This window comes from Poecile atricapillus, chromosome 4 (assembly GCF_030490865.1).
Source record: "Poecile atricapillus isolate bPoeAtr1 chromosome 4, bPoeAtr1.hap1, whole genome shotgun sequence".
Classification (NCBI taxonomy): domain Eukaryota; kingdom Metazoa; phylum Chordata; class Aves; order Passeriformes; family Paridae; genus Poecile; species Poecile atricapillus.
Window position 1 is genome coordinate 64,523,858 of NC_081252.1, and position 26,444 is coordinate 64,550,301.

The window sequence follows — 26,444 nt, forward strand, 5'->3', positions numbered from 1 at the left end:
CTAATGTCCCTATGTAATATTTGAATGTGTGTTTGAAAAATCCAGTACCTTTTAATTGCTCTTTTCTTAAGTGTATGGTTGGTTATAGGGAGAGTGTTCAATCCAGCAGTTTCTCTGTTGTCCAGTGACTGTGTTGGAAAATGCCACATAAAATAGGTAGAATTTTAAGATCCTCTACAGTTACTGCTGTGGAGTTAAAAGAATCTGTAAATGTGTAGTAATTGAATTTAACATACTCCTGCTGCTTCCAAAATAGGTTTTGACAGCTGCATCCCTAGATGCTTGTGAAGGATTGTTTAAAGATAAAACCACAGCTGTAAAGACTTCCTGTATGTGTATATGAATCATAGACACTACTTCCTGCAGTGTATATGGATGTATATACATATAGAATGTATAGCATAATCCTTGCAGAATGTGGCAGTTACACACTTTAAAGTATAGTACTTGGAGCTCAAGTAATGACTTAGATAGTGCAGGGCTGTAGCCATGTAGTTTATCTTCAGTATGAAGTTAGCAGAGCAGAATATTTGACTAGGAAGCCATTTAATTATATGTCAAAGGTAATGAAATACATCTTGCCTGAAATCAGAATTGGCTCTGAGCTTCGTCTGAGTTAATCAAAATGGAGCTAATAATCTCAGACACAGTAATCTTATTTTATTGGCAACATTGATCTGATATATAAATCTTTCCATGTTAGCTGAGGTTAGACAACTGGCTGCTACTGCTTCAGCTCAGAATGTCTGTGATGTAAAGATACAAAACTGCTCTTTAATAAAATGCTTCTTTCTCTTTTTCCAGGTTGTAAAATATCCACTTCATGCCATTATGGAAATTAAAGAATACCTTATAGATATTGCATCAAAGGCAGGAATGCATTGGCTGTCTACCATTGTTCCAACACACCATATCAATGCTCTCATCTTTTTCTTCATCATCAGTAATCTGACAATTGAATTTTTTGCCTTTGTTATTCCATTAGTCATATTCTATTTGTCCTTCATTTCTATGGTGATTTGCACACTGAAAGTTTTTCAGGACAGTAAGGCTTGGGAAAACTTCCGTGCTTTGACTGACTTACTGCTTCGTTTTGAACCAAACCTAGATGTTGAGCAAGCTGAGGTGAACTTCGGATGGAATCACTTAGAACCATACATTTATTTTTTACTATCAGTATTCTTTGTAATTTTTTCCTTTCCTATAGCAAGCAAAGACTGTATACCATGCTCAGAGTTAGCTACTGTCTCAGTTTTCTTCACAGTGACAAGTTACATGAGTTTAAGCACGTGTGCAGAACCTTACACACGAAGAGCATTAATGACTGAGATAGCTGCTGGTTGCTTATCCCTACTGCAGGTATTACCTGGGAATTTTGGCTACTTGAAATTCTTAGGTAAAACCTTCTTTACAGTGCCTGTAGGCCATTTCTTTGTGATCAATGTAAGCATCCCATGTCTTCTGTTTTTGTACTTGTTCTATCTTTTCTTTAGAATGGCCCAACTACGGAATTTTAAAGGCACCTACTGCTACCTGGTCCCATATCTGGTGTGCTTTATGTGGTGTGAACTCTCTGTGGTCATTCTGCAGGAGTCCTCTGGCATTGGGCTCGTTCGTGCATCCATCGGTTACTTCCTGTTCCTCTTTGCACTCCCAGTGCTGGGTGTAGGCATTGCACTGATGTGTCTTGTCCACTTTATTAAGTGGTTTTTGTCTTTGGAGCTCATGAAAATTGTAGTGACCCTGGTTTTATGTGCTGTTCCTTTGCTCTTTCGATGGTGGACAAAGGTTAACTTCTCTGTAGTTGAAGTGGTTAAATCGCTCACTCGAAGCTCGATTGTGAAACTCATCCTGGTGTGGATTACAGCTGTAGTGCTGTTCTGTTGGTTCTATGTGTATCGATCTGAAGGAATGAAAGTTTACAACTCCACCCTGACATGGAATCAGTATGGTTTCCTCTGTGGACCCCGGGCATGGAAGGAGACTAACATGGCACGTACTCAGATTTTGTGCAGTCACCTGGAAGGACACCGAGTGACATGGACTGGGCGGTTCAAATACGTGCGTGTGACAGAAATCGACAATAGTGCAGAATCTGCAATAAATATGCTTCCGTTTTTTATTGGCGATTGGATGAGATGCTTGTATGGTGAAACCTACCCTCTTTGTGATCCCAAAAATGTTACACTGGAGGAGGAAGAATTGTGTCGTCTGAAGTTTTTGACAAAGCATAAATGCCACATGAAAATGTTTGATCGGTACAAATTTGAAATAACTGTGGGCATGCCTTTCAGTAGCAAAAATGGAAGCAAGCCTATAGAGGAGGATGATATAACCAAAGATATTGTGCTGAAGGCAAGCAATGAGTTTAAAAAAGTGTTGCTGAACTTGAGGCAAGGGAGTATAATTGAATTCAGCACAATTCTGGAGGGTCGTCTTGGCAGTAAATGGCCTGTCTTTGAACTGAAAGCAATCACTTGCTTGAATTGCATGTCTAAACTCCTACCTGCAGGGAGGCATGTGAAAATAGAGCAGGACTGGAGGAGCACAGTGCATAAAGCCATTAAATTTGCTTTTGATTTTTTCTTCTTCCCATTCCTGTCAGCTGCATAATGTGCTCACATATTGTTTCGGTGGTATTTTCAGTGTCCACTGCATTTACACTACCAAAGGTTTGGCTTCTTCAGAGAAAAGAAAAAAAAACAGCAAAAATCTACCATGCTGTAGCAATGCTCAAAAAGTATGCTAATATAGAGCACTGGTTGAGTTTTGCAAGTGTACACACCGTATCCTGACCTTAAACCCTGTATGACTGAAGTAATATATAGTACTTTAATATTACAAACTAATGCAGGGGATCACTGCTGAATAATTGCATGGAAACTGTTTCATCCAAAATGGATATATTGCCTGTGGTGCAACACTAGATGCATTCATTTGCTCAACGTTAAAAGCACTTTACTCTTTTAAGTATTCACTTTGTGCCCATTTGTATTTTCACAGGTATGGTTTAGAATAGGTAGCTGACAACAGCTTTTGTTGCATTTATTGCTTGTATTTATTTGGTGTTTTCTAGAGAAAAGTGATCTTGGACTCAGTACCTGTTGGTGATATTTGCGTGCAGCAATCACTGTTTCACTATTTGTCCAGAAGATAGTGACCACTGTTTCTTGAAGGGGCACAACATTTCACACCCCAGCAAGGTTTTACAAAGTCCCCAGGCTTCTACTTTGCATTAAATATTGTGTATGAAATTTGCTATTTGTTCTGATTGGTTACATTAAGGTATAGTCCATGCTGGTGTGTGAAAGGCAAATACCAAGGCTCGTATTGAGATGGTACCAGTAATGGACAAGCTACAGCAACTGAAAATATCCCTAAAAGTCTATAGTGGAAGTGGAAATAGAGTTTTTGTTTAATTACTTGTATTTTGCAAATAAACATGAAATACAAACGAATTAAATGGGTACAACATTTGTTCATTATGCTTTGATGTTGTGACCAGTTTGTGTTGTGCTGATAGCAACTTTCACTGAAAAGTATGATTTAGAATGTTTAAAATACTCTGGTGTGAGATACTTGAAGTTGCACTTGATGATTTTGAAAACAGCAGTGAAATCTGGTGTGCCATGTGAAGTTTTTGTAGCTGTGCAGTCTACACATCGTGCTTCCCCCTGCTTTTGTTGTGACTTCGGAGCATTTCTGGCCACTGTGGCTGCACATCACAGATACATCCTGCCATTTCCCTCACTCCTCCACTGAGCTGGCTTTAGATGCATTTTGCCTTTGTGTGTCAGTGATCACCAGGACCAGAGAGAAGGGCTAGCAATGAAAACCTGATAGAGAAGGGCAGGCTTCTGGGGACAGTGAGGCAATGGCTGCAGAGCTGCGTTTGGGAGGGAGGCTGCCAAAGGCACCTGTAGGTGTGCTGCCAGTGCTCACGGCAGAAGCCCCAGAGTCATGCTTCAGCCCATCAGAAAATCTATGAAGTAATCATATCTTCAGGGTGCTTCTAGCTTTGAAAATTTGCTATCTCTGTTTCAACCTGGGGAAAAGGAATAAGATAGCAAGTGAATGCAAGTTGTGACAGCTTCCCTTACCCAGGCCCATTTTGGCTGAAAATAAGTCAAACTTAGGCCTTTTTCCTCCTTTTCAGATCATCCATAGGCTCTTTAGATACCCAAACATTCTTCCTAGCTCTGAAATTTAAGCACAAAAGATTTTAATTTTTTAAACTTTTTTCCCCTTACATACACAAAATTGTGAAACTTCTATCTTTGTTAGGAGGAAAAAGGCAACAGTCTTGGGATTCAAAACTAATGTTAAAATTTCTCCTTTTAGCTTTTACTCTTTGTATGGATGTCAACTTAGTGACTTACTGCGGTACATTTTGAAGGAGTTGTTACATGTCCTGAAAATGAAAAAGTGACTCAAGTCAGATGTGGGAAGTTTTGCAAGAGGAGAACGAGTACTTGATTTCTTTGGAATGAGTTGCTTTTTACGAGACAAAAGGCTTAGTCTTGTTACCTCAGTTCCCATCTGTATCATAGTAACTCTGAAACTTGTATTTCAGCCTTTTTTGCAGAAGTTGTTAGAGGATATTGGCATATAACTGCTACTAAATATGCAAATTTAGAATTATTAGCTAAAAATCTCTGGTTCCTCGAAGGGGGAGAGCTCCTTGAAAAATACTCGTATCAATATGGGTCAGATTCAAAGTTAAACAATTACCCTTTATGCACTCACACAAATAAAAGAAAAACCCAAAGCCAAACTCTGAATTAGCTAGATCCTAGGAAAAATAATTCATGTGCTCTGTAGTGATGGATTGATGGGGATACTTTTATTATTCAAGTGCCTCTTTTCAGCACAGGTGGGAAATTTTGCACAGTACCACATTGAAGGTCATTTTCCATATGTTTTCAATTCTTCAGTGCAACCACAAGGGACAGAGGAAGAAAATTTTACTGTAAGACATTTAAAAATGCTTTTTAATGCTAGTCCTTAAGTGTTTCTCCTTGTTGCTTTTAGATTTTTATGGAAAAGAGGATACGTTAATGGTAGCATGATGGATTAGGTACCCCCTTGTCTTATCAGTCTAGTATTCAGTGTTCTGAAACCTTTACCAAAAAAATCTTTTCTTTCTAAAGTGTATCTTAGCTGACAAGCACAAAATTGCTGGAATTTAATAATCAAGGTGTTTTTGCCAAGGGTGCCTGTATTTATTTTGCATCTTGCAAGCAAACAGAGCACAAAATAACTTTGTTCCATTCCTGCTACAGCTCTATATTCCAAACTAGTCCATCTTCTAGTTTGGAGCAGCACAGAACCTGGCAGCTGCTGTTAATTATTCAATTAGTCCTACATTTATTATTTTCTTACTCAGTTTTCAATATATGATGAATTATAAACAGTTCCAAAGGTAGGTGCCCTTTCTCTAGGCTGGTAATTCAGTATTTTGAATTACTATTAATTAATGTAAGAGGAGGATATTACATGGCTATTGACAGTTCTAAATTAGGTTCAGCTGTTCTTCTGTAAGTTCAGTTTTAGAATTTAGTATATACAGAATTTAGAAAAAAATATTCATTTGAATTTCATCTTCAATGTAACATGAAAAAGTACTGTTTGTTCTTCAAACTGGTACATTCTTCCATAAGCACAGAAAAACAGCACAACACATACAGATATTCTGAATAACTTAAGAGCCCACTCTGTAATGACTAACAGCATCTTGCAGGAGGCAAGAATACAGAGTTTTGCCCTGTTCTCCCAGAGAAAAAAAATTGGTAGATCTGTAGGAATTAAGATGTGGTTTTATTTCTTATAACTAATGGATCTTTTACGTTCCGTAAAATAGCTGTTATTAACTGGAAACTCGTTGCAATTTTTTTGTAACACAGGGTAATAAGAATGTTGCCCAGAGATGCTGTGGCTGCCCTATCCTTGGAGGTATTTAAGGCCAGGCTGGATGGGGCTCTGACCAATCCAGTCTAGTGAAGGTGTCCTGGCCATGGCAGAGGAGTTGACAGTCCCTTCCAACCCAAACCATTCTGTGTTTCTGTGTTACTGTGGGGGTAGTGTAGTGCTTTCTTATATTTTACACTGAGCTGCTCATCTGCCTTCTGGCTTCTCTATTTCCACTGGAAAAGGCAAAAGACGTTTCCAGATAGTGAACACCTTTTCAGCACTTTTGAAACCCATTGCAGCCTCTCAGGATAAGGCTCACACCCAGTAACAGCTGAAGGAGGTTGAAAAGCTGTGCTCCAACCTCAGCTTCACAGCTGCGATTGTTTGAACAGCAGATGGATATGAAGGAAAACCAACAACTATGTCAATGAGTTAGAAATATATTAATTCATGCAGCAAAAATTAGGTGCAATTTGCCAGCTTGTAAGGGGATAGCATGCCTGTTCTGGTACCAACATATAAACAAGTGTTGTGTGCAGATAGGATTCCTGGGAACCAAACACCAAATCACATCACTGTTTATATGCATTAAGATGGTTCATTTATTTTCATATTATAACTCAAAAGCTTTAACTACCTTTTACTCTAGAAAAAGAAATCATTAGTAACCTGCAGTTCCTCTTATAAATCATAGCCTGATGTAGAAAAGATGAGTCACCTTCCCCTTAAGGATGGATGTTAAGCACTGAGAAAACTTATGTTTTCCTCCCCTCTAACTAAGCTTGAATTTCAAGTTTTGAAGCAGACCAGGAACGTAGAAACACTGCTTATTGCCTTTAAAAAATACTTTACACGAGTATGGAAGAAAATTAGATATGTGTCTGCCCACTGACAGCTACATGAGGCAGCTTCTCTAAGATTGGAGCTTCAAACACAAATTTCAGCATTTTCATCTAACAAAAGTTTTCATTTAAATCTGTATGAGAAGCAATGATTTTTACTGTACATCATGATCTGAGTGCTGAGTTAGTTGGGGTGTTTCCTCTGGGCTGAACTGCTGCTGATGGAGCTGAGGATCTTTGCAATCCTTCTGAAAAGTATGTGTGTGTGTGCATACATGGCGAGCAGCAGGGTGATTAAAAGAGCACTGAGCAGGTGAGTTCTCATCAGCCACACAGGGCAGGGTTTCCTCCTGCTAGTGGAGTTTTTAGTTTGTTGTGGTTTTGTTGGTTGGTTGGTTTTGGGATTTTTTTATTAGTAATAGCTTTTACACAGTCAAAAACTGCAGTTAGTAACTAAGTATATGTAGCCAAGTAGGACCCTCTGAAAAGGATGTGTCTGTCCAGACCCATTCCTGTGCCGTGTTTGAGCTTATCAGTGGTACCAGGGGGCACTGCAGAAGAAGCCTGCCTGCACTGTGAGCAGGTGAATGATCTCCTTTCACTTCAGTTTGCCCACACCCTGGGCAGGTAAGTGGTCCCTGGAGCTGTCCTGTCCTTGGGGCCCTCAGGAGGTGTCCCTCCCCCACCTCTGCTACCTGGTAGACTCTTTTAGCCCAAACTCACCTCTCAGATGACCTGTGAGTTGAGATGTGAATTCCTTCTTTGCTGTCTGTCTCACTTTGCAACAAGTGAAATAGAGCAGTGAAAGTCTGGTGCATTGTGGCTCATTCCCACTTGCTGAAGGACAAGCATGTTTTCCTGCAGTTGTACCCAAAGTGTGGGCCATACTTGCAGAAAAAGGAAGACCTGTTCCCAGGGCAGTGAGAATACCAGTAATTCATGAATTCGAGACATCAACAGCCTGCCTGAGGCTGATGGCTGCACACCTGGAGACATGGCAGTACCTGCTCAGAGGGCTTGCTTTGCTTCACAAGCTGCAGCAAAAACAACATCCTCTGTTGGGTCTGTCTGGGTCCTCAGCACCAGCACATGCACAGCCTCCTGCATCCTCCCTTCTGGAGGTCCCCACTACACAGAGAAAAGAGAGGGCTTCTCCCAAAGGTTTGTGGAAGCTCCAGTTTGATGGGGAATGATTTGCCTCCCTTGGTAACGGAGACTGTATTCCATTAGTTTTGAACATTCCCACGTGCCACCAGTAATAAAAACTGGCCCAGCTTATATGCAGAAGTACACACTCCAGTGCCATAGTATGCTGGTGTCTCTCTTATTGTGGGTCCATTGCCAACAGGAGCTCTCCAGTGGGAGGGAGATTGTTTTGTTTATCTTTTAATGGTGCCTCATAGGTGCTGCTGTGAAGGTCAAGTCTCAGTGATTAAAAGACTTTGTATATAGCCATGGTGAGGTGACAGCAGCTTCTGCTCAAGAGAGCAAAGTGCTTTAATAGTGCTGTGTTTTCAAGGAGATCTGGAACACCCCAAGAATGTGGTAAGCTGTTTTGCCACCACATTCCCCCCTCCTCCTTTCTAGGCTGGAGTATGATCTGAGAAATTCTTGGTAAGCCTTGAAAACAATATCTGGTCTCAGCTATTTCCAAGCTTATCAGAAACATTGTCCGTTCCCAGGAATTGCTAACAAGCTCCTTATGACCAGTGCTGGAAAATATTCCTCATTCCTGAATGGCATAACATTCCTGTTCTCACACTTTCAAAGGGAGTGCTGACCCAAACTGGGACCAGGATGAAACACTGTTATAACTAAAGCCTACTTTCTTCTGACCCTATAAACAGTGGTCCAAAATGAGACCCTTAGAGCTCTCCTGGACCACAGTAGGCCTGTGACCAGCATCTCCCTCTGAGTGGGATGCCTCAGAGCCAGCAGTCAGGTTTGCTATACAAGGATCGCTGAAACATGATGTGTCCTGAGACGTCCTCACGCCTCGGGGCCCCATCAGATGTCCCTGTCAGAAGATGCAAAAGCATCTGAAGTGAGAATTTCACTGACCTCTAGGGGGAATTTTTCACAGGTACCTTGCTTGCACTGAGTGTTTTTGTCTGTATGCATGCCCCAGCTCATATGATATAACAAATCTGAGAGAAGTACTGCTTTCTTAGATGTTGAAGTAACTTAGATATCTAAGTAAGTTAGGCCTGTAAGTAAGGTTAAGCTTATAACTGTAACTTAAATGCTGGTAAGTATTGTTCTTTTGCTAAATTGTTAAACTTAAGTTTTAAGCTAAGCTAAGTGTTGCCAAGCATCCTTCTGTTAAGTTGCTAAGGTAGAAGTTGTAAGTTAGGTTAACTGCTGTTAAGCATTACTCCCTTGGTGGATTGTTAAGGTTAAGCTATAAATTAAGTTATAAATTAAGCTGTGTATAAGTTTAGTGTTTTTACTATGTTAAATCTTTAGGCTTAAGGCATAAGTTGAGTTGAAGTACTGTTGAGTGTTATTAAGATTTTAGGCCATGTTCCTTTTCATCCTTGCCCCCACTTGTCTTTTGTCACACAGACACACACATACCCACACCCTCCTAGATAGTTCTCAGTTTACTTTTGTTTTGATCGTCTGGATTTTGTTTGATTTTGTTGTTTCTTGCTTTCCCTTGTTGTGCTTTAGCTGTCCTGTAAATGGTAGAGTGAATCTTGCAACTTGTCATGCTTGGCTGCTTAATAGTAAATCTGACTTTTGCTCATACTCTTGCTAGTGATCCTTAATTTGCTGACCAATGCAGTCACCTTGTCCTCTCTCTCCCTCCACTGCAGCATCACTAGGTAAGGGGAGTATATATCTGGTGTGAATTTCAGCCACACCTGTGACATGTGCTGGACTCTGTTTGGACTCTTAAGGAATCTTGCACCCTCTGAAAAGATGATATCCAGCACCACTAATTCTCTTAGGTATCAGATACATTGGTCCATCGTGTTTCACTATCCTTGGTGCACCTGGAGGTCCTTCTTAGAAAGATCCTTCTTACACTTGTCAGCAGTTGCTGCCAGAGGCTGAGTTTCCTGTGTTTTCCTGACCCCCTGGCCAATGACCACATCCCAGGACAGGGATCCCAGTTGCCTGGCCTTGCTTCTGTCCAGAATGGTGTCACTGGCTGTGGTGTCCCAGATGCGAAGCAGCCAGGTCAGGATGGGCTCCTTTGCCTGGCAAATGAACCCTCTCTGCAGGTCACACAGCTCACCCAGGGACAGAGACCGAGTGATGATTTCTGGCTCTGGCTCTTCTGATGGGTGTGAAGGTCCTGCCACCTCCCCATCAGTCCCTGTGTGGCCTGATTTGGTCTTGGATTCCTTTTTCTGAATGGGACACAACTGCTACTGGCTTAAGCTGTCCTTCTGGCCCAGACATGGTTTGTGCGGACACAATTCTTGTTGATATTCAAACACAAACTCTACCTCTTTCACTCTCTCTGGGTCTTGGACACCAAAATGTGAGCCATGCCCTGGCCCCTGCAGAGCCTCACAGAACATTGTACTCCACACACTGATGGGTCTGTTGGGAAGTGCTTCTGGCAAATGGTCATGAGCCTCTTAAGCCCCTGTATGTATTCCCTTTGAGATTTGGCATGGAGTACATGGGCCATGTGCTTGGAGAAAATCTTTTCCTGCTTCATCTGTGCATGGATGCCAACCACGCTGACACCGATAGGCCAGGGAGCATTTCCAATGATCATTTGGAGATAGGCATTTTTGCCTTCACATGTTCTCTTTGCAACATGAATTTAATAATTTCCACATATGGGGAAATCTTTGATGTCTGCAGGAAGTGTCCTTTTGCGGAGTGTCCTGAAGAGTGGCCTCAAGTAGGAATCTGTTTCTGAGCGGTGCTGTTGAGCTTCCCCTGCACTCCCCATTTCACACAGTCCTCTGTGGCATTCAGCTCCTTGGCCCAAACTCCTACAGGCAACTTCAGGAACTTTGTTACGATATCCATATGATAGTGTAATAAATTATGGTTGTATTAAAAATTCGGAGTGTATAAGAAAGATATGTTTTGTAGAAACAAAACAAAATATAAAACATGGAAAAGCCTCCCCCCCCAAGTGGGATGAGGCTTTTTGCCGAGGAGTTGCTGATTGCCAGCAACGCCCAAGATAACTAACCAAAACCGGCCCATCAACCCAAACAAACACACAGGACACGGATCATCAGGAAAACAATGACACTAGCTCGGGAAATTATCTACCTCCGGATCCAAGCAACGCCCTGCGGATTCCAGTGGGTAGAGAAACCGATCAATAGAAAAAAAGACAAGTTCCAAAAGAAAGGCTTCGCCAGACTCAAACATTTCTGTGTTGAAAAAGCAATCAGGGGAAACAAAGGAGGAAACCCGGCCGAGATACTCATCGGCACCAACCCGGATTCCACCACCCTGTCATGAAAAACTTAACATTGCAACACACAGAGTCTCCTTTGCATGTGAGGAGATTCTGGCCGGACACAAAATAATGTCATCATTCTATGTCAAGAAATCCATTCACTGGACAATCAAGGACACTTGGTGAATGGAACTTGCCTGGAATTTTGGCCTGAGGACTTAAAAATCCTATAAAACCCCAATCCTGAAGATGCTCAGACGTGGATTTGGGAAACCTATACCTCCGGTGTAGACCCCTGTCCACCCAGCGCTGCGCTGTTCTTTTTATTGTGGGTTTTTATCGCTGTTTCTGTTTATTATTGTTTATTAATAAATTTCTCTTTGATTTTATCCCAAAATTGCCTTTGCATTTATAACAGATTGGTGCCGTGACTCGGATCGGAAAAACTGTAGGAGAACCTCGCTATCCAGGGGGGTACCCCCGCTGATTTCAGCGGCCTGGGAAGCCGAGAACCTCCGCAGTTCACTCCGACACCCGAACCAAATTTAGGCTAAGGTAAAAACCACAATAAAAGAGAAATACGGATCCAGGAAGAGCTCGGGAAGAGAAGCCGCGGCTTGGTAGCTCATAAAAAGTCAGTTGTGCACGAAGACATCCTCGCAGGAAAATTGCTGTAAGTACTGCGAGGTTGAGCGGGGTGATTGGACAAGCGTGTGTGAGACGTGATCTGATCACGGAGCGAGTGCGGACTCCAAAGCCGCGGTTCCATCCTCCCGCGAGGGAATTGGCCGGCTACGGAGGAAGCGAATCGGTGTGAAGGGTCTCTATACGCGTTTGTAAAACCTGGGGCCAAAGGGGTGCTCTGGGGGACCGATCAAAAAGGGCTGGAAGAGGAAGAGGACGTCCAGTAGAGCTCGGGAAAGAGTAAACTCTTCTAGCAATCAGGACCCAGGAGAGGTCCGGAGGAGAGATCAAAGCGCTAAGAAAAACCCCGGAACAGCAATCCGAGAAGGTTAGTATTAGCAGACTTTTTTGACTCTCAAACTACAAACACAACGCAGAATACTAGGTAAGACTTTTGGTTTTTTTCTTCACCATGGGACAGAAAAAGAGTAAAATGCAAAAGCCAGTAGACACGAAAAACCCTTCCATAGAAACGAAGGAATTGTTAGACATCCCACCAGAAAGTCCTTTGAGTTGGTTGTTAAAAGAGTGGGAAAATTGCCCTGAAAGGAAAAAGAAGTCCAAGGCAAAAATGATCTACTATTGTGCCGAGGTTTGGGGTGGACAGGAACTGAGGCCCCATCTCACTTGGCCAATATTAGGAACATTTGAAAAGTGGACGTGCAATGAGTTACTCTCGTATGTAGAGAGCAAGGTTTCCTCGGACTCCGAGGAACCGGAATATGCCCGACTCTGGCTAAAGGCCAGAGTAGGACTATTTCCGATGAAATTAAAAAGTGAAACAAAAACAGAAACCTGGGAGCCCCTTGATCATTTACCTCCTCCATACCACGGGCCGGCAGGATCTCCCGTGGTGGACCAAGTGGTGCCATCAGCTCCCACGAGCTCGCTGGCACAATCAGGTGAAGCACACACATCGCGAACAGGGGAACCGGCGCCAGCAGTGGTTCCGGTGGCCCCTCCCCTGGCTCCTCCTGTGGGAACCGCAACCGCCGCGGTTTCCCAAGAAACCATGGTAGCGCAAAGTAGGGGATCTCCGTATTCCCCATTGCCCGTCCCGCTGCCCCAGCCAGATTCCCCGACTTTGGCAAGGGGAATCCTTCATAATAACCTAGTGGCGACTGATTGTTCATCAGCAATAAAGGAACAAAATCTTAAAAACCCCTATTCCCCTCCCACAAGCAGGACTCGGTTTAAGTCTAGACAGATGAGTGGAGGATGGGAAGAGAATGAGAGTAGGCACAGAATGTTCCCTCTCAGGGAAGTGCCTACTGCTCTGGGAGTGATTGGATTTGTGAATGTACCCCTAAATTCAGGGGATGTGCGAGCATTTAAGAAAGAGATGGGAAGATTGTTGGATGATCCGTTTGGAGTAGCAGAGAGATTGGATGAATTTTTAGGCAGTAGTATTTATACATATGAGGATCTCATGGCAATCTTGAGATCTCTGTTTAGTCAAGAGGAAAGAGACATGATTAAACAAGCTGGTATCAGGGACTGGGAGCGGCGAAACCCTCAGGGAACGCCGGGCAACCAAAAGTGGCCGAGCGTAAGCCCGAGTTGGAGCGCCCAAACAGAGGATGGCAGAAGGAGCATGAATGATTTAAGGAATATGATTGTGCAAGGAAAAAGGGAAGCGGTTCCCCGAGGCCAAAATATTAGTAAGGTGTTTGGGGAATGTCAGAGGAAGGAGGAATCCCCCACCGAGTGGTTGGAGAGATTGCGGCGAAGTCTGCAGATCTATTCTGGGACAGACCCTAGTTCTCCGGTGGGACAAGTGTTACTTAAAACGCAATTCGTGGCGAAATCATGGGAGGATATTAGAAAGAAATTAGAAAAGATTGAAGGGTGGCAGGAGAAAGGTCTCCAAGAGCTTCTGAGGGAAGCTCAAAAGATTTACATGAGGAGAGAAGACGAGAAACAGAAACTTCAGGCCAAAATACTAGTGGCCGCAGTAAAAGAAACTCAGAAACAAGAACAGACGCACGGCAAGTTTAAAACAGCGCCGAAAAAGCCGCAGGAGCCACAGAAGAATGGCTCCGCCCCGCGGAAAGATCCCCCAGAATGTTTTTACTGTAAGAAAGTAGGACACATACAAAGGAATTGCCGCCAGAAAATAAAAGATGAAAAGGTATTTCAGGAAGATTAGGGAAGTCTTGGGCTCTTTCAGATGGAGACGATAACAGCTAAAGAGCCCTTGATAAAATTAAAAGTGGGTCCCCATCGCGAGGAAATAGAATTTTTGGTTGACACGGGAGCTGAGAGAAGCACCCTGCAAAAATTACCCCGGGGATGCGTAGCAAGTAAGGAAAAGGTAGTGGTAATCGGTGCGAAGGGAGATCCCTTCAAAGTTTCTGTAATTAAAAATGTGGAAATAGAGTCTGAAAATAAAATATGCCTAGGAAATTTGTTATTAGTAGAAGAAGCCGATTACAATTTGTTAGGAAGAGATATGATTGTCTCGTTGGGTATAAACATTGTTGTAAAGAATTCTGAATTAGTAATAAAGATATTTCATTTGACTCCGAAAGATGAAAGGGAAATCGATCCCAAAGTGTGGCATTCAAAAGGGGAGGTGGGGAAATTAGATATCACCCCCATCAAAATTGAAATAGAAAACCCAGAGGACCCGATAAGGGTAAAACAATATCCCATCCCGATAGAAGGGAAAAGGGGTTTGAAACTAGTAATTGATGACCTCCTTAGAGGAGGTACCCTCGAACCCTGCATGTCTCAACATAACACCCCCATCCTGGCAGTGAAGAAAGCAGATGGGAGCTTCCGACTGGTGCAGGATCTCAGGGCAGTAAATGCTAGAACCCGAACCAGGTTTCCGGTAGTGGCAAATCCTTATACTTTACTTAACAGACTCTCACCTGAGGATGTATGGTACAGTGTAATTGATTTAAAAGACGCATTTTGGACTTGTCCTTTGGATGAAGGGAGTAGGAACTTCTTTGCCTTTCAATGGGAGGATCCGGACACGAACAGAAATCAACAGTTAAGGTGGACGGTCCTCCCACAGGGGTTTGTGGAATCACCCAATTTATTTGGACAGGCATTGGAACAATTACTTACTGAATTCATTCCAGAGGAAGGGACAAAGCTCTTACAATATGTAGATGATTTATTAATTGCTGGAACCATGGAGGAAAAAGTCAGAAAAAGTACAATTTCATTGTTGAATTTTCTGGGAAAAAAGGGTTTGAAAGTATCAAAATCCAAACTGCAGTTCACGGAGCCCGAGGTAAAATATCTGGGACATTGGATTTCTCAGGGGAAAAAGATGCTAGATCCTGACAGAGTGGCCGGGATTCTGGTACTCCCAGCCCCAAAAACAAAAAGACAAATCAAGCAATTTTTAGGGCTCCTGGGATATTGCAGACAGTGGATTGAAGGATACAGTGAAAAAGTAAAATTTTTGTATGAAAGATTAAACACAGATAGAGTGAAATGGACCACTCAGGATGAAAGCAAGTTTCAGGAATTGAAAACTGCACTTATAACTGCTCCGGTTCTAACCTTGCCAGACACAAATAAAGAATTCCAACTATTTGTTGATGTAAGTGGACAGACAGCCCAAGGAGTTCTGACCCAGGAGTGGGCAGAAAAGAAAAAGCCCATAGGATTTTTATCAAAAATCCTAGATCCAGTCAGTCGAGGGTGGCCTACTTGCTTGCAAGCAATTGTTGCAGTAGCTCTGTTAGTTGGGGAAGCAAAAAAGATAACTTTTGGAGCCTCTTTAACAGTCTACACCCCACACGATGTAAGAAATATCTTACAACAAAAAGCCGAGAAATGGCTAACTGATTCAAGACTTCTGAAATATGAAGCCATGCTAATTAGCTCGCCAGGCCTCGAGTTGAGGACAACTACTGCCCAAAACCCGGCGCAGTTTTTGTTTGGGGAACCAACAGGTGAGCTGTTGCATAATTGCATTGAAGCAGTAGAATTGCAAACAAAGGTAAGACCGGACCTGGAAGATCAAGAGTTAGAAGGGGGGGAAAAATGGTTCATTGATGGTTCATCAAAAATGGTAGAAGGAAAAAGAAAGTCAGGTTATGCCATCATAAATGGTAAGACCGAACAAATCATAGAATCAGGTCCCTTGCAGGCATGCTGGTCGGCTCAAGCCTGTGAACTGTTTGCACTCTTAAGAGCCCTCAAAGGCCTGAAGGGAAAAAGAGGAACTATTTTTACAGATTCGAAGTATGCATTTGGGGTAGTGCATACTTTCGGAAAAATATGGGAAGAAAGAGGTTTAATAAACACCAAGGGAAAAAGATTAATACATGGAGAAATAATTAAACAAATCTTAGAAGCTATCAGAGAGCCCCAGGAGATATCAGTAGTCCATGTAAAAGGACACCAAACTGGGTGGCGGTTTCACACCAGGGGAAACAATCTAACGGACAAAGAGGCGAAACGAGCTGCGTTACTGGCGGTAAGTATTCCCGAGATCAGTCCCAAAGAAACCCCAGAAGTGTCCGTGCTTCCTTCAGAGAAGGAGCAAGAAGATTTCCAGAAGGTAGGTGGATATTTTAAAAAAAATAAATGGTGGTTGCCAGACGGGAGGGAGCTGGTTCCAAAAAGTATAGCGAGAGGAATACTCAGGAGATTGCATGAACAAACCCACTGGGGAACCAGAGCACTGGCTGAACAATTTTTAAAATTTTTCGGATGTAAAGGAATCTTTGAACTTGCCAAGCAAGAGGTACAGGGGTGCGTGATATGCCAGAAAGTAAATCGTGCCAATTCAAAACAAACAAATTGGGGTGGCCGGCCACTTTCGTATAGGCCATTCGAGAGAATCCAGGTAGATTTCACGGAACTACCAAAGATTGGGAGAAATAAATATTTATTAGTGATAGTGGATAAACTGACACATTGGGTCGAGGCATTTCCCAGAGCAAAGGCTACGGCCCAAACCGTGTCTAAAATTCTACTAGAGGAAATAATTCCTAGATATGGGATAATAGACCATATCAATTCTGATCAAGGGACTCACTTCACCTCTAAAATCATCAAACAACTGTCAGAAGCATTGGGAATCAGATGGCAATATCACACCCCCTGGCACCCTCAAAGCTCGGGACAAGTGGAAAGGATGAATCAAACCTTAAAATCGCAATTATCCAAATTAATAATCGAAACAAAAATGACTTGGGTCCGATGTCTTCCTTTGGCTTTGTTAAACATCCGGACCATGCCTCATTCTGAAACCGGTTTATCCCCTTTTGAAATGCTATATGGAATGCCATATAGGCATGGGATGCCGGTGGCACACCCTCAAATAGAGGATGTGCAATTACAACCTTATCTCATTTCTATAAATAAAAATCTACAGGAACTCCGGAAAAAAGGATTGATTCCTGAGAGCACAACATTGGGATTTCCAATTCACAAAATCCAGCCGGGCGACAAAGTATTGATTAAAGTGTGGAGGGAACTTCCCCTCAGTCCGCATTGGGAAGGTCCCTTCCTCGTTCTCCTGACCACGGACACTGCTGTGCGAACGGCCGAGAAAGGGTGGACTCACTTCTCTCGGGCCAAGAAGGTTCCGGATTGCCAAGCCCCCGAGTGGAAGATCACCACCCCGCCAGGAGATTTGAAAATCAAGCTCCGAAGGCACCACAAATGAACAATAGCGAGAGGATAAGTTGCAATATCCGCGATTGTTATTGTTTCCCGTTTATACATTTTAAGTGCGCTTATTGTAAGCAGATTTGGGTAACTCATTGCATAAGGGGTTATAAACCAAGGGGATTGTGCACTAGGTGCTACGAAAAAGAGCTAGACCAGACCAATCGATTCCTGATACTTGCAACTCGAGCGGGCCTTTTGGAACTTGACTCTCCGGAGTGGTTCCTGTTTTACCAAAAAGGATTAGGGGGTCAGCTTGATTGCAAAGCAGACCCCTTGGAAATTGAGTGCCGGAGGACCGTAAAAGTACCTTGTAGATTTGAACCAGTTAAAGCATCTCGGTGGGCAACCTTCAAGCGGAGGTTTGCCATCAGGACATCAAGGGCCCCTGAAGACAGTCCTTGCTGCCGGGAAGATGGTTATCCCCGCCGTATACTTTTGTACGGGCGGAGGGAATGGCAGAGGGATGCAATTGTGGGGAATCCTGATGTCCCTGAGCCTAGTCATGTACTCGATCAAGAGAATAGAGGCCGAGGCCCCCCCAGGGGAGGCTCCCCAGGGGAAGTGTGAGCAGTGTCAGACTGCCCCAGAAAACGAGTTCTTGACCAAGTGCCCTTCAGAACTACATGCAGGTATTTGTTGGTTAAACGGCACTCAGTTCGAATTGTGTAAATCAAAAAAGAAAATCTGGTGCTCGAACTCGAGAGTAAGTATCAAGGAAAAACCTATTCAGAACTTGGAAGAAATAGGGGCTGTTGAGACCCGCTTCCGAAACAAAAGAGAAATAAAGGGAATTCCCCCAATCGAGGTCTGTGGACAGTGTAATAAGACTGTCTGGATTGGGGGAAAGAAGCATTCGACGTTTTTGGCATACCACCGAGTTAACCCTACCTGCTACAATGAAGCAAGCTTAAAACCGTGCATGATGGGGGGAAAGCTGTACTGGGAAGGGAAAAATGTGAAACACGAGACAAGGCTGACATTCAATAATGAACCCATAATTTTGGAATTATTGAAGTCAGATGATGAGAACTCGTGTCTTCAATTTGACCCAGTGTTCTGCTTTTCAAAGGATGAAAAGGGATTAGATCCAGAGAGTAAAATAAAGCAAATAGCTATAGACTTAAAACGAAAAGAAATGGAAAATAAAAAGAAAAGGCTGGAGCAAGAGAGGTTAAACTCTCTCAGTGAACAATATGAATTATTAGAAAGACAATACGATAATTGGAAATTACCCAGCCCTAACCAAAACTTGTTTGTTGATCTAATGCAGGAAATAGCCACTGAATTAGGTATATCCAACTGCTGGATATGCGGTGGTTTAAAATCAGCAGAGAGGTAGCCATGGAAAGGAGAGGGATTGACCCCGGAACAAATATTAAAAGAGACAGAATTAAAATTCTCAAAAACTACCCGGAGGCCAGAAGGATGGGTCATAGATGACCGAATAATTGGGACGTTTTGCATTAGCCGGGAGGGAAAAGAGTTTACCGATTTGGTAGGATACACTCCGTGTGTGAATACACTCACAGTAAACTCAGAAAAGAAAACAAAAATCTAGCACCTGGAATCACCCGAAGGATATTGGATCTCCTATCGGGAAAACAATTGCGAGTGGGTAGAGACTATCAGATTATGTTGGAACAAGAAGCCGGGGGCCAATCCCTTCCATGTTTTCATAGGCCTGAGGGATTATTGGGAGGATCCGGCAAAAACTAATAAAAACTGGGAAGCTCCCGATGGAATTTACTGGATATGCGGGAAAAAGGCATACAGTGAATTACCTCGGAAGTGGAAAGGGTCATGCACACTGGGACTAATTCGGCCGTTTTTCTTCACCCTACCAAAAGATGAAAGTAAATCCCTAGGGGCTCCCCTCTTTGAAACATTAGCTCGACAAAAGAGGGACCTAAAAAAGATATTACCGATAGCAGGAGGGAGCCAGAAATGGAACGAGGAGGAATGGCCGGCCGAGAGAATCATACAATACTATGGTCCGGCCACTTGGGCGAATGATGGCAGTTGGGGTTATAGAACCCCCATTTATCTTCTGAATCGGCTCATTCGACTGCAAGCGGTAATGGAGGTAGTTTCCAATCACACCTCAGAAGCCCTGGAACTCCTAGCAAGGCAACATTCTCAAATGAGGGCCTTTGTTTACCAGAACAGACTGGCCCTCGATTACTTGCTAGCTGAGGAGGGAGGGGTGTGCGGGAGATTCAATGAATCTGAGTGTTGCATGGAAATAGATAATTATGGCGAAACTATAAAGGGACTAGCTGCGGAAATCAAGAAAGTGGCACATGTGCCAGTTCAAAAATGGAATTCTATTCTACAAGCCTCTTGGTGGGACCAAATTTTCGGTCAAGGGGCTTGGTGGAAAAAGCTAGTGTTCTTTATAGGATGTTCAATAGCCGGAATCATCTTTTTGCCTTGTTTAATTCCTTGCCTGATTAGGCTAATACAATCTGTAGTGCAAGGAATGCAAATTGCCGCCCTCCCAATAAATCCGGAAAAATCACAAGATAAAAATGCCCTTCTTTCTAAATTACTGGTTTTAGAAGAAGAGAAAGAGAGTAATAAGGCATTAAGAGCCTTAGAAAAATTTGAAAACGAACATATGCTGACCACTAAAATTGACAATTAGACAAAGAAAAAAAATGATGATGGAAAAAGAGTAAGAAAAGGATACTTTTCTTTAAAAGAAAGTGTGAAAATAACGAATTTTTAAATATGATAAATTATTAGGTGGGGGACTGTAATAAATTATGGTTGTATTAAAAATTCGGAGTGTATAAGAAAGATATGTTTTGTAGAAACAAAACAAAATATAAAACATGGAAAAGCCTCCCCCCCCAAGTGGGATGAGGCTTTTTGCCGAGGAGTTGCTGATTGCCAGCAACGCCCAAGATAACTAACCAAAACCGGCCCATCAACCCAAACAAACACACAGGACACGGATCATCAGGAAAACAATGACACTGGCTCGGGAAATTATCTACCTCCGGATCCAAGCAACGCCCTGCGGATTCCAGTGGGTAGAGAAACCGATCAATAGAAAAAAAGACAAGTTCCAAAAGAAAGGCTTCGCCAGACTCAAACATTTCTGTGTTGAAAAAGCAATCAGGGGAAACAAAGGAGGAAACCCGGCCGAGATACTCATCGGCACCAACCCGGATTCCACCACCCTGTCATGAAAAACTTAACATTGCAACACACAGAGTCTCCTTTGCATGTGAGGAGATTCTGGCCGGACACAAAATAATGTCATCATTCTATGTCAAGAAATCCATTCACTGGACAATCAAGGACACTTGGTGAATGGAACTTGCCTGGAATTTTGGCCTGAGGACTTAAAAATCCTATAAAACCCCAATCCTGAAGATGCTCAGACGTGGATTTGGGAAACCTATACCTCCGGTGTAGACCCCTGTCCACCCAGCGCTGCGCTGTTCTTTTTATTGTGGGTTTTTATCGCTGTTTCTGTTTATTATTGTTTATTAATAAATTTCTCTTTGATTTTATCCCAAAATTGCCTTTGCATTTATAACAATAGTGATCATCACCCCATCCTAAAGATTCTCCCAGAGCTTCTAGTTCTTCAGTTGTAGTATGTCCTCATGGACTTTCAGGTCAGTCTGGGAGTTAACACCTCCTGCTTCTTGGCCACCTACAATTTTGTTCAGACACTGCTGATCAATCTTATTCAAAGCAGCCTTCAAGTCATTTCTCAGGCCCTTATTTGCTTCAGGTGCAAGAATTTCTGTCTTACTCATACGTTGAAATGCATCATAATCAGTTTCTCCAAACAGCCTGGTAACCTCTCTTGTAACCTCCTTATAACCTTCTGTCTGGAAAGAGTCATTGGTAACTTGTCCTCTGCTACTTCACGTTCCAGCACTGGATTTGATGCAGCCAGTGGTTTCTCCTCCTCCTCTTGCTGCTGTACCTTGTAGCCACATCTCTGGAGGCAGATCTTCTCTTCCTTTTTAGCAAACTCACTGCATTTGAAATACTTATTTACCCCCAGGAGCTCCTTCTCCTCCAGCTGCTGGTGCTTCCTGCTGATCCCCTGCTTCAGGATGTCCACAGCAGTCCCAGAAGTATCAGCCCTGACTAGGACAGGTGAAGAAAACTGAAAATACATTCAAAATTAAATTGATTGATTCTAATGTTATTGTGCCATAAACATAAGATATTAACAAAGCAATTTTGATTTCTCCCTCAGTCTTAAAAAAGGAGTATCATGAAGGGCAAATAGTTCCCCATATGCAGAAATATGTATAGGGTAAAGTACAACACCCACATGAGTACATCAAGCATCATGATGATCAGGGAGTCTTGCATCCCAATACACAAATGCTTTAGAACAAAGCTGTAATTCCAATTTCTCTTTCAGGCCTCACATCAGGAGCCAAAAGATGTGCTGGTTTGAAGGTAAACCAGTGGGAAAAATGAACCATACTCAATTACCTTCAGAGAGATTTCAGGCTGGAGTTACAATTTTGTAGAAAGATTACAATAAATGTGATGATACACAGAAAACTGGCTTAAACCCACAAAACCAGAGTACAGCCTGGCACCCTGTGTGTTAGGGTAGCGGTCACAGTCCTGTCAGGTGGTGGTTGCAGTCCTATTGAAGTGATGGTTGCGGTCAAAAGGGATGGTCCTGTGGAAGCCGTGGTCCTCCTCTAGATCTGTCCAGTGGTGGCTCTGGTAATGTCCAAAGTCCCTGGTTCTATCTGCTCAGGTTCAGGAGGAATGCTCAGTACCTCCCCCTGGGCACTGAGTTTCACAAGGGAATGATGGAATACTGTGAGTCATGGGGTATTTGGAAGTCCTTGACAGAGATAACCCCTCAGGATGGGTGGGACTGTGCTGGTGCTTCCCAGGAGGGGAGTTATCATAGCTGAGTCATTGGTGTGGTGAAAAACACTACCCTGGTGTTTGCCATTTCTTCCTTATCTCACTTAACACCCCGCTTGTAGCCTGAGGTGTCGGGTGTGCCCTGGGGCAGCTAATGGGAATGAACATCATTACAGTTTGTCAGAAACAGCACTACAGGCTGGGAGAAAGGGTTTTGTGTGAGTTCTGGCAATTGAGTCCAAGTGGAAATGTAGATCACACTGTGAGCTCTGGCTGTGCCAGCTCTGAACTCCTGGGGGTACACCCTGTCTTCTGCCACAAAACACTCCTTGCTTCCTTTGCAGCTCCACCAAGGCACTGGGCAACCACTTCACAGCTCATGCCACAGCTGCTCTATTTCCAGTTGAGTTCCTGTGGTGTTGCCAGTGCATCTGATTTTATTCACACTCTCATGTCAGCTGATACTACTCTTAACCCTGTTCATGAATCTTGTAATTACATGTTTGTACATTTTAGAAAAACAAAGTTTTATGAAAAAGTGGTCTGTATGGGCTAAAACCTAAACTTCACTTAAAATCCTTTAATTTCACTGCCAAGTTTGTAGCTTAATTTGGTTGGCATCTTGTTTGTCATTAGGTTGAATTAGTTGGTGTTAGTGACATCTGCCTTGGTTTTACAGAGATGTCAGTGAATGACGTACAAAGGTAATTACCAATTCACGTTTTCAGTATTAATTATTGGCAGAGATTCAGTTCTTAGCCGCAGTTTGATGCCAGAAACAAGACAGTGCATCACCCACCTGTTGGTGAGTTATATATACTTCTTCAGTATGTTCTTTAAAAAGTCAGAAGGTCCAGTCCTAGGGCACCCAGGAGGTCGTGTCCTCACACAGGGGCATTAATTAAACTCCAGAGAAAGCACATCTCCGCCTGGAGCCTCGCTGCACTGGTTTGCTTTATCTAGTCAGGACTTTTTGCAAGAAAATGGCTCGTTTGCTAGTTTGTCAGGGGGCAGGTGTGCCCAGCTGGAGGGACCTCACCTGGCGCTTTGCCTCCCGTGCCATCAGGTGGCACTCCAGGCTCATGCGCTGCTCTCCTCCCTCTGCCGCTGTCTCCAGAGGGCACCGCCAAGGAACAAAAGAAGCAGAGTCTGGTTTTACTCCATTTCGAACAGGAAATGCTGTTAGAGAAAAAAAACCTCTTATGAAAAATAGATAACCATTTGTGAAGCCGACTCCCTGCCAGATACAAGCAAGTTAAACAAATGCCAAGCAAAGGCATCATGGTGGAGTGTTCCTGCAATCCAAGACTATTAAAAGAGAGGAAAAAGATCTATTTTTTCTGTGTGACAAAAAACTGCACAATGATAAATGAACAGCATATGAAACAGTGCATGGCCAACTTATAAAAAGTGCAGCCTAGCTGATTTGCAGCTCAGCAGGTTTTGAGAATGTTCCTGTTTCTAAGATCTTATAAAATAAGCCTGTCAGCGTCAATCTGCATTGTCTGGTTCTGTAGTAAAGTGAGTAGTGACAAAACACAGTCCTGATGGTGCTGCTGGTGGAAACCCTGTTTTTTCCTGCATCTTCACATCTCAGATGCAAAAAAAAATAATAATTACAGATTATCAAAGCTTCAACCTTTTTATTAACTATTATCTGCACAAGAAGAAATAGAGAAAATCTGTGGCAGAGTTTAATAATAACTTAGGTAGAAGCCATGCTGATTTAAGGGAAATTCTAATTGCAACTCTTGCTTGACATACCCATGAACTATAGTTAACACAAGGTTTGGGAATGTAGAAAACTTGTGGCAAGATCACACACCAGGTAAAGGCCAATAAGAGAAACACTGCAATACTGATTTGTCATCTTTTACAAATCAAATAGATAGATGACAGCAGGTTGCTAGAGATGTTTTGTTCTATTTTTGTAGATGGCAGGGTTTTTGTGCAATAATAGCAAGTTTGGCAACAGAAAGGGCCCTGTAAATGTTGCGGTTAACCACAGGAGACAGCAGTGCCTGACAGCAGGAGCTGTGTCATGCTAAATTAGAAGGGGCTTGAACCAAGCCCATAGAGCCCGTAATATCCCTGGAATCACTGTGTGTCGATCTCAGCATGGCCTGTCTTTATCTGAAATAATTTCGTCACTTTAAAGGGCAAGGCATTTCAACAAAGCATCTCCTCTGTAGTTCCTCTCCCATTCCTCCCTCCCTATTCATCGCTGGTGACAGCAGAGGTGTTTCCACGACAACAAGCCATGCTGTTGCCTCAGGTGACAAACTAACTTCAATAAATAATCACTGAAAACAGCTTCAAACAATTAATTAGATAATGGAAATGTTATTTTAATAGGGCTTAGATTCTTTGGAAGCAGTCTACAGACCATGTTCTGATCAAGAATTTGTCTGTAATCAAAGCCAAAGCTGCCATCTGAAGGTCAGGATGGATATCCCTGTCTGAATACTCTACGAACAAACTATCTTTTAAAAAAATTCCTTCAAGATCAAAACCAGAAGATTCAATTCAAGATTCAATCCAGAAGATGCAATGCAAAACAATTCAGGGGTTTTTTTTTATTTGTTTGTTTTGGTTTTTTTAAAATTTTCTTCAAAGCACATACTGGCAGGAATTTACCAGCTTGCTCACTGAAGGCAGTCCAGGGTTGACACACTCCCCATATGCGTGCCCTTGCACCAGTGTGACAGACACATGATGAGCCCAGCAATTGGTTTTGCAATAAATGGATTTTTCAGTTTTCTCTTTACAGAAGATGCTTTCCTAGAGTTATAAATGGATGATTCATAAATCTCTCCTAATACTGCTTCTAGTAACAGTTCAATTGATCTTTAATAGTTGTTTAAAAAGTGAATCTCCATGGAGTGCTTCAATCCTATAGCCTGAAGTTTCTCTAGCCCAGGGCAGCTCTTCTGTCTAAGCTTAGATGTACACAGTCTTTAAGTGCAGATGGATACACTGAGTATATGCCTGTGCCTTGTATCACAGTCCTCATTAGCATGGGCACTCAGTGGGGTAGTAGTTGCCCTGGCAGAATTTCTTTTTTGCTTTATTTATGATATCAAGTTTCTCCAGAACAGTGCATCTATGAAGCAAGAGCAAGAAAGACAAGGGCTGCCACCTTTCCTGTCCCACCAATTTTATGGGGTGTGCAAAGACCTGCCTTTGCAGAGCCAGATGTGCTCCTACTCCTGGTTATGGATTGTGCTTATGGGTTAAGTCCTACCTTTCTGTGCAAAATATTTTCAGTCTGTGCATGAGGGACACTGCACCACTCCTACTGCACACTCCTCTCAGGCAGCTCCCTTTGGGGGGATTAACAACAGTCCTTGGAGCTCCCTTTGCAGGACAGTGGGGTTCATCCCTGGGTGTCATCACACAGCTGGGAACAGGCCATTGAGAACAATGGAGAATGGAACAGAATGTGCATTAAATACTGGCAAGAATGTTTTTGAGGCAGAAAATAGTGAATAGTTGAAACTAACTTTTGCAGATGCCCTGTTGTTTTTGTTATAACTTTGTCAGGTCAAGGATGAAATCCAGGTTTGCTGCATTGTAAGGAAACCTTGAAAGAGCTGCTGTATGGGGTGTCTGGATAAAGCAGGGAGAGTCTTGACTCCAGTTGCACAAATCCTTGGAAGAAAATAACTGGGGGAAACATGTATCTGAGGACTGATAATTAAGGTATTACCTGGAAAGGGAAAAGATTGGAATTCTAAGCTGTATAAGGATATACATCCTGCATCACAGCAACTCTTCCATAATGATCACAGCCCTATGCTTATATCACTCTGAGTTTTCATTGTGGGACTTCTTTATTTCCCCTTGGAAAATTTGGAAGATCTTGCTTTGGTCCTATGGGCATAAGATCAATGTACAAAACCTGAGGGTATCTCTGCAAAAAGATGCCTTTTCTCCACTTCTCTTCTGGAGGGAGAGCAAGGGATGTGGGTGTGGGCCATGACAGCACCCTCTCATTAGTGCAGGGAAGGGAGAAGGTTCACCCAGGCACCTTTGGCAGCTGGATGTGCATAGGGCAGTTGTGTCACTCACAGGCTTTGTGTCTTGTGCACAACAGCTGCCTCTTTGTGGTGGGTTTT

General features: G+C 42.8%; 2 protein-coding genes across 4 annotated transcripts in view; one reads left to right on the top strand and one right to left on the bottom strand.

The window, feature by feature from the left end:
• Positions 1–3,455, top strand: part of WFS1 (wolframin ER transmembrane glycoprotein) — a 33,408-nt gene extending 29,953 nt beyond the window's left edge. For all 3 annotated transcript variants that reach the window (XM_058838104.1, XM_058838103.1, XM_058838105.1), the window contains exon 8: positions 805–3,455. In XM_058838104.1, coding sequence (XP_058694087.1) covers positions 805–2,613 — 1,809 coding nt within the window. In that variant the 3' untranslated portion in view covers positions 2,614–3,455. The remainder of the gene's footprint in view (positions 1–804) is intronic.
• A 6,281-nt stretch (positions 3,456–9,736) lies between these two features.
• Positions 9,737–24,094, bottom strand: LOC131579216 (pre-mRNA-splicing factor 18-like). Its single transcript, XM_058838849.1, is given in 10 exon segments — positions 9,737–10,111; positions 10,279–10,505; positions 10,508–10,556; positions 10,558–10,625; positions 10,628–10,757; positions 21,019–21,074; positions 21,077–21,280; positions 21,283–21,595; positions 23,366–23,505; positions 24,091–24,094. Coding segments are annotated over 10 exon segments (1,566 nt in total).
• Positions 24,095–26,444: the final 2,350 nt, after the last annotated feature.